Below are 9,103 nucleotides of genomic sequence, written 5' to 3' on the forward strand. Positions count from 1 at the left end.
ATCTCGAATATTTAGAATACTTTAATGAAATCTGTGAAAGTGAAAACTTTGGTGGTTTTACAATTAAATATTTGGGGGGTCATGATATTATGCTCATATTTGACGAATCTGAACCGGCTCTCGACTTGATTAATAACTCGGAACACCCTCTTTGGAAATGGCTTGAGGATATTAACCCTTGGGACCCTGAAGTTTATAAATCTTCGGGGCGTTTAGCATATGTCAACATTTTCGGGGTTCCTATTACGTGTTGGTTGGAATCTACTTTTATAGATATTGCAAAGAATTGGGGTGACGTTATTGAAACGATTAATTGTTCCATCACCAACGAAAACAACCAAGATCTCTCACATGGTTCGGTTATCATCAAAACAAGTGATTTCTCCCCGATAAACGGTCAAGCTATTATCAACCCCGGGGACACCAATCAAACCACTGTTTATATCAATGAAGTACAAAATTTTTCTATGTTTAATCTTTACGGAGATTTAGACGACTCATCAAATTGGGATGATGATAGTTTATCGGATGACCAAATTTCGGACGAAGAATCTCATCTTGATTGTGATAACTTTGTTGAAGGTAAGAATAATTTGAATAATCATACATCCTATCACTTCCCCGGTCAATCACATAACGCAAATTCACCCGAAAAACACACGTCTACCAACTCCTCCAAACGAATGGATACCGTACCACTTCAACAAAAAATAGATACCCCACCAAAACAGACATCCAACCTCTCGACATCCATCAATAACGAATACATACAAGATCCCTCAACCCCCATCCATACTCCAAATTCTGGATACTTATCACATAATCACAAACCATCAAGTGAACCCGAAACACATGAACCACCCCCTATACCTATTTTTTCTGATCACGATGAAACGTGCAATCCCCATAATCTAACAGTCGACGCCGAGTCTGTTTATTCTGAAGCTGATACAGACTGTAGCGAAGCTGTTAATGTACCAGAACATGTAACCGATGCAGGTCAATCTCACCTTGGTCCATCAACCTCTAATCCTATCAATCATGGGCCATTTGATTCTCCACAGCCCAATGCTAATGAGCCCAACAACCCTGGTCAAACTTCTAACATCATCGAACATATGCAGTCTGATGTCTCGGCTGGTTTTGATCAAACTACTCCAAAAGGTTGCGAGATACAATCCTCTTCTTACCCTTTAATACATGAGAATACCGCACCAATGGATACTGTTCAAGGTTCAATCGCCCCCCTCTCAACCCTCCAACCTAACTCCCCGTTAAATTTTATGCCCGCACCAAATGACACACAACAAGCAAACTCCGATCCATTCGAGCTTGATGCATTACTTTTCTCCGACAACGTTAAAGCTAAAAAGAAAAAAAGCGTCAACATCGGAACCAATCGCACCAAAACTTCAACGCACGCGTCCACCACCTTTAAAAGGGTTAGCAGAGACGATACTTCCAAAATCCCACGAGACCCCCCCCATGAAACCGAAAAAACTAGACCAAGATCCAATATGCTCTACATTAAACATCTTGCGAGAAGCGGACAAAAACTAAGAATCTCACACTTGGCTAAACGTTGTAAACCCTCATCTATGGTCGGGGGCATCTCATCACACTCTACTAGAGGGATCTCAAACGAACCATTACGCGCCAAAAACACCAGTAAAGCAGGACCCTCCAATAGTAACAGTTTGGATACGAACGAATTCGGAAAAAGTATCGGGATCCGACGCAACATCCAGTGATTTCACCATCCGCTTGCATCGTTTACTGTAAGTTTTTTCTATTTTTCTATTATGTGTACAATCTCTTTAAATATTCGGGGAATTGGACAAACGGGTAAAATAAGCTGGCTCAAACGAATCTGTAATAATGAAAGACCATCGATTTTAGGACTTCAAGAAACCAAATGCGGGCAATCTAGTGAAAACACTATTGAATCTTTCTGGGGAAATTCCGACTTTAAATTCGTCCAAAAGGATTCGGTTGGTGCATCCGGTGGTATCCTAACTATTTGGGATACCAACGTCTTTTCTTTTAAATACGCTATCGAGGGGGAATTTTTCCTTGCAATCTGTGGATCATGGGCGGGTTATGACTCAGATATTTCTCTCATTAACGTATATGGCCCTCACTCCAGTCCTAAAAAGCGAAGATTTTGGACCGAACTTACATCTCTCACCAACTCCCTCACCATCCCCCAAATTATTTTTGGTGATTTTAACGAAGTCCGAAACATATCTGAACGTATGAACACAGAATATAACCAACATTGGGCAGATAATTTCAATAATTTCATTAATAACGCGGGTTTAATTGATCTCCCTTTGGGGGGAAAAAGATTTACAAGAATATGTGAGAAAACAATGAAATTTAGTAAATTAGATCGTTTTCTTGTCTCCGATAGCATATTCACACTTTGGCCTAACACATCTTCCAAAACCCTCGATCGCGATCTCTCTGACCATTGTCCCATCGTCCTTAGAAACAACCCATTTGACTCTGGCCCTAAACCTATACGTGTATTCGACACATGGCTAAACCTTAATGATGCCGACACCGTCATAGAACGTGCTTGGTCGATTCCTCTTTCTGGTAATAGACCTGATTGCATCTTCCGTAATAAACTAAAAAATGTCAAATTTGAACTTAAAAAACATAGCATACAACTTGACAACATTGATTCACAAATTCGCGAACATCAAACCGAATGTAATAACTGGGAACACATTGCGGAAACCAGACCACTACTCGAATCGGAAAAACAAAAATGGATTGAAGAAAAAAAGCAATACCTTGATAAAGAAAAAAAGAAAACTAATATGCTTAAACAAAAATCACGAATTAAATGGACACTCGAGGGTGATGAAAACTCAAAATACTTCCACAACTGCATTAAGCGCCGAACATGTAAAAATAACATCCATGGTCTATCAATAAACGGTACATGGTCCGAAGATCCTACCATTATAAAACAGGAAACATTCTCATACTTTAACAACCTCTTTAAATCTAAACACCTTCGTGATGAATGCCCTTTCGATAACGATCCACACCTCGACTATATCACCTCTTTAGACAATCAAATATTAGAATCTAAATTCAGCGAAAAAGAAATATGGGAAGCTATTTCTAATTGTGATAGTTCAAAGGCACCTGGTCCTGACGGTTTTAATATGAAATTCTTTAAAAAACACTGGGAACTGATCAAAAACGACCTCATAAAATCTCTAGATTGGTTCTGGGATAATTCGGAAATATCCAAAGGATGCAACGCCTCTTTCTTCACCTTAATCCCGAAAAAACCTAATCCTATCGGTCTGCACGAATATCGTCCAATATGCCTAATAAGTAGCTACTATAAAATCCTCACGAAAATTCTCTCCAACCGTCTAGCCAAAGTCATTCATAAAGTCATAGGCTCCGAACAAACCGCCTTCCTCAAGGGCCGCAATATCTTAGATAGCGTACTAATTGCTAACGAAATAATCGATGAATTAAAACGTAAAAAACAAAAAGGCCTAATTTTCAAAGTTGATTTCGAAAAGGCATTTGATTGCATCGAATGGGATTTTCTCTTCAATACCATGCATTTCATGGGCTTTGGCCCTAAATGGATTAGCTTCATTCGTGCATGCCTCTCATCTTCATCCATCTCCATACTAATCAACGGCTCCCCCACAAGAGAATTCACCCCTGAACGGGGAATTCGACAAGGTGATCCCATATCGCCGTTTCTTTTTATCATCGTCGCCGAAGGTCTTAATATCCTCGTCAAAAGAGCACTTTCCAATGGTCATCTGCAAGGCTTAAAAATCGGCCATGACAACCTTGTCATCACACATCTCCAATATGCGGATGATACGATATTCTTTGGTGAGTGGAATAAAAGAAATGCCAAAAATATTTCTAAACTCTTAAAGTGCTTCGAAAACATTTCAGGACTCAAAGTCAATTTTCGCAAAAGTAAACTTTATGGTATTGGAACATCCATCACTGAAACCGAACTAATGGCTAGCTACATAAATTGCTCCGCGGGTTCTACCCCGTTCTCTTATCTCGGCCTCCCTATTGGTGTACCGACATCCCACGCATCTTCTTGGCAACCAATTGTCGAAAAATTCGACAAGAGACTCTCAGATTGGGCTGCCAAATCCATCTCCTTCGGGGGTCGCCTTACGATCATCAAATCCATCCTTAGTAGTATTCCACTATACTACTTCTCACTATTCTATGCACCTACCGATATCCTTAAGATACTTGAATCTAAAAGACGTAAATTTTTCTGGGGAGGTTCTTCAAATGATAACAAAATTAATTGGATTAAATGGGATCAGATTATCTTACCATACGAAAATGGGGGTTTGAATGTGGGGTCTCTTTTTGCTAAAAACATATCACTTCTTTGTAAATGGTGGTGGAGGTTCAAAAATGAACATAATGCTCTATGGGTAAAAATTATAAAAAGTATTTATGGGGCGGGAGGGGGGTTGGATACTAATGTTTTATGCAGGAATATTTCAGGTCGCACCATTTGGAAGGAGATTATCAAGGCCGGAAAAGCTGCGGACAAGTTAGGAACTCACTTCACAACATCAATTTCAAAGCGCATCGGTAATGGCACCTCGATTAGTTTCTGGCACGATATATGGATCGGATCCGATAACCTCAAATCTCTCTTCCATAGACTTTACATGTTGGAATCTCAAAAAGAAGCATCTGTTGCCGACAGAATATCGTATGATAATTCCAAGTCTATTGGAATCTGGGATTGGTCCCGTCCACCTAGCGGCCGGGCATTGGATGATCTGACGGAACTCAACAATTTAATATCATCCGTGTGTATCACAGATCGCCCCGATGCATGGAAATTCACCCTCGACGCCTCTGGCATATTCACTACATCATCATTATCAAATCTGATCAATGCACTCAAATACGGTATCCATTCTCGAAACATTGATATACCTCGCAACAAATTCGTCCCACAAAAAGTCTTCATTTTTACTTGGAGGGTCATACAGCTAAAGATACCTGCTAGAAGTGAACTAGATAAAAAAGGAATTGATCTACACACCATCCTATGTCCCTTATGCGAACATCATATCGAATCCATTGAACACGCGCTGATCACTTGCCCTAAGGTTTCCTCAATCTGGACACAAATACTTGACTGGTGGAATCAAAATAACTATTCAATTTCCGACATAAACGGGGCCATCATCTCCGATCAAGGTTTCCCACAAAACGCCTTTGGATCATCTTTATGGCTTGCCACCAAATGGATAGCATGCTATATTATATGGAAACATAGAAACTTAAAAGTCTTTTCAAATAAAATGTGGAACCCTGCTATGATCATCTCCGAAATTCAATCGCAAAGCTATAGCTGGATCTCAACCCGAACACGGAAGAAAAATCCTATTGAATGGCACCAATGGCTCTTAAACCCTTCGTTTTACTCGGTTCCATCTCCAAATCGCGTGGGAATTGGCTAATTCGAATCCCCAGAAATCGGGTAGTGCCGGAGTTTTTTTCTTTAGCTTATGTGGGTAGATTAAATGGGTTGGTGTTTTGTCAACTTTGTCGCCGCTTGATCGGTACGGTTGCATCCTCCTTCCCCGCTTGTCTCTATCAAGTTCGTTCCCTCATTTTGCTAAGAAGGCTTCGATGCTCCCGATTCCTACTTCAATTGTTTATATTCCAATATGTCCATTCGCTCCGTTATTGTTCATACATTGTATAGGTTGAATGTAGGGCCTTGTAACGATACATTCTATAAGTTATAATAATACTTTTTGCTTTTCAAAAAAAAAAAAAAAAAAAAATAAGTTAGTATAAGACAAATTAGGGACACTTCTTCAAACATTTGATTCGCGGCGTATAGATAACATCATTCATATTGAATTCCCCCTTGTAGGAGTGACAAGTAGCATTCAAATTAAACAAATGATTAAGGTGATACCGAGTACTTTATAAGGAATGTAATCTATGTGATTGCTGAAAATTGAAATTTTTTGTGCTGAAAATAATTTTTTTTGGTCATTGAGTTTATAATGTTGATATATTAATCGAAAAAAATCTATAAAATCTAGGAAAATCTTATCTGGAATCACAATTCAGATAAGGATCGAGTCAGAAAGTCGCAATAATTTGCGAATGACGATGTGGACCTTGCGTGGCCAGACATTCGCAATTCGCAAACTCATTCGCAATTCTCAAAATGACTTGCGAATTATGAGGTTGTTGTGACAACTTATTTTTTCGGGTGAATTATTATAGAATGTTTTGAAACATATAGTTTTAGTTAATATATTTTTAATATTATTGTGCTTAAAACATCAAATTAAGTTTACCAAACAATAAATTGAACATTAGCTAGACAAACATTAATTTATACTATCAGTCCATATTTAACAATCCATCTGTTTTAAGTGGGATGTGAGTATTGATGTGGATGTTTGGGTAATTTATGAAAACCTTAATTATTGCCTTAACCTTTTGCACTTTTGTAATTGGGCTTCATGTCCATTGATGCTCAATCTGCCAGCTGTCCAAAACCAACACAGTCAAAAGTCAGAACACCAGTTGAGTTGAGTTAGGTTACCAAGAAGCTGCGCAACTACATGAAAGATTTACGCGTTTACCGTCGTAACAAACCGATTTATCAAAAATCTAAATTTTTAAATCAATTTATCAATTTCCGATTCAATCACCAAAACAAAAATCACACCCAACTTGGGTGTGACCCATGCATACAAGTCACCTTTGGGTAACACTGTTCAGTATAAAACTATAAACCCAATTTACACGCACTGACACACCACAAAACACACACATAACAGTCGGTGGTGCTACTTCTTGCATCGAACATCTTACTCTCACCCACGTTCTGATTTATTGTAATCTATAATTTACACCCATTAAAAAAGATTAAATCTTTGCCATGACCCAATCACTATTTTCTTGATTTCATTACATTACTTATTGGGGTTTACAATAACCACATAAAAATCTAACCTTTTTTGTTTTTTACTTCAAATAATTAATGGGTCAAGAAGGAGCTCAAAAAAGATGGTACTTCAACACTACCTACTTCCACCGCCGCCAATGGTGGTGTCCGGAGCAGCCGGTCACTCCTGCGCGGCGGCAGCGGCAACCGTCAGATCCATAAAACACTCAACAATATCAAGATCACAATTCTATGTGGGTTAGTTACTATTCTTGTCCTACGTGGCACTATTGGTTTTGGTTCACTTTCTTATGAAAATGATTTAGAAACCCAAGCTATGATTGAAGAAACGAATCGGATCATAGCTGAGATCCGATCCGATTCGGATCCGGATGATCCTGAAGATGGTCAAAGTCAAACCACAATTAATCTTAATGATACTTACTCAATTGGTGCAAAGATCTCAAATTGGGATGAAGAAAGAAATTTGTGGCTTAGTAGAAATCAAGATTTCCCAAATATTGTTAATGGTAAAGCTAGAATCTTGCTTGTTACTGGGTCACCACCAAACCCTTGTGATAATGCTATTGGTGATCATTATTTATTGAAGTCAATTAAGAATAAAATTGATTATTGTAGAATTCATGGTATTGAAATTGTGTATAATATGGCTCATTTAGATAAAGAATTAGCAGGTTATTGGGCGAAATTGCCTTTAATTCGCAGGTTAATGTTATCGCATCCTGAAGTCGAATGGATTTGGTGGATGGATAGTGATGCATTGTTTACTGATATGGTATTCGAGTTGCCATTATCGAAATACAAGAATCATAATATGGTTATTCATGGGTACCCTGATTTGTTATTCAATGAAAAATCTTGGATTGCTTTAAATACCGGTAGTTTTTTGTTTCGAAATTGTCAATGGTCGTTGGATTTGCTCGATGTTTGGGCGCCAATGGGGCCAAAAGGGCCGGTTCGTGAAGAAGCAGGGAAGATTTTGACGGCTAATTTAAAAGGGCGGCCTGCATTCGAAGCGGATGATCAATCGGCTTTGATATATTTGTTAATTACGAAAAGCGAGTGGATGGAAAAGGTTTTTGTTGAAAATCAGTATTTTCTACACGGGTATTGGGTTGGGTTGGTTGATAGATATGAAGAAATGATGGAGAAATATCATCCGGGTTTGGGCGATGAAAGATGGCCTTTTGTGACCCATTTTGTTGGTTGTAAGCCTTGTGGAAGTTATGGTGATTACCCTGTTCAAAGGTGTTTGAGTAGCATGGAACGAGCGTTTAATTTTGCGGATAATCAAGTTTTGAAGTTGTATGGGTTTAGACATAGGGGACTTTTAAGCCCTAAGATTAAGAGGATTAGAAATGAGACTGTGAATCCATTGCAGTTTGTAGATCAGTTTGATATTCGGCATTCGGCTAAGTGACTACTACCAACTGAACCATCAGATGATGATGATGATCAGTAGTTAATGTGGGGTTTTTATTTTTGAACAAGTTATAGGTTTAATTTATTTTTGATTATTATTACCACTGTATTTGATTTGGTTCAAAGCAATGTAGAATTCTTTTGTTGAAAGTTACTATGAAATTTTTGGGATAGTTGGAGTAATCCAATTAAATCCATCAGTGAACTTATAATCATATGCAATTTTGTTGGTATATCTTTCATTTTTGGATGTTACAAGGTTATATTAATGATGTTTGGATGTTTTAATGATGTACCAAATGATTTTTGGATGTTAAACATCAGTGGATCTAATAGAGGATAATGCTTGCTGAAATTTTATGATCTTTTTTGGCAACCATAATAAAGGAGTTGTTAAAGATGATAACTGTACTAGGTCATAAAGAAGGAACGGTTTAAAAAGGTAAGGGTGTTTCGTTTGGTTTGCAGGATAATGGTTACGACTTAGACTTTGGCGAAGCTGTACAAAACTTGTTTTGTGAGAAGCCATGTTGACTACCAAAGTTGCGAGGGAAATGTTGGTTTGTTCGAAGGTCTAACAAGGCGGGGGTTGATTCCTCCTCCACTAGGCACCTTCGTCGGTGATGGTTTGTCAAATGTGTTGACGTATTCTTTTAATCCGGTCATTATCAAAAAGGTTGTTGGCTCGGGTTCTACATACGA

At 38.3% G+C, this 9,103-nt stretch overlaps 1 protein-coding gene across 1 annotated transcript; it reads left to right on the plus strand.

Moving 5' to 3' along the window:
* Positions 1–6,744: 6,744 nt before the first annotated feature.
* Positions 6,745–8,621, plus strand: LOC139866335 (probable xyloglucan 6-xylosyltransferase 3). Its single transcript, XM_071854550.1, is given in 2 exon segments — positions 6,745–7,080; positions 7,082–8,621. Coding segments are annotated over 2 exon segments (1,344 nt in total). The 5' UTR covers positions 6,745–7,054; the 3' UTR covers positions 8,400–8,621.
* The last annotated feature ends 482 nt before the right edge of the window (positions 8,622–9,103 follow it).

This window comes from Rutidosis leptorrhynchoides, chromosome 9 (assembly GCF_046630445.1).
Source record: "Rutidosis leptorrhynchoides isolate AG116_Rl617_1_P2 chromosome 9, CSIRO_AGI_Rlap_v1, whole genome shotgun sequence".
Lineage (NCBI taxonomy): Eukaryota > Viridiplantae > Streptophyta > Magnoliopsida > Asterales > Asteraceae > Rutidosis > Rutidosis leptorrhynchoides.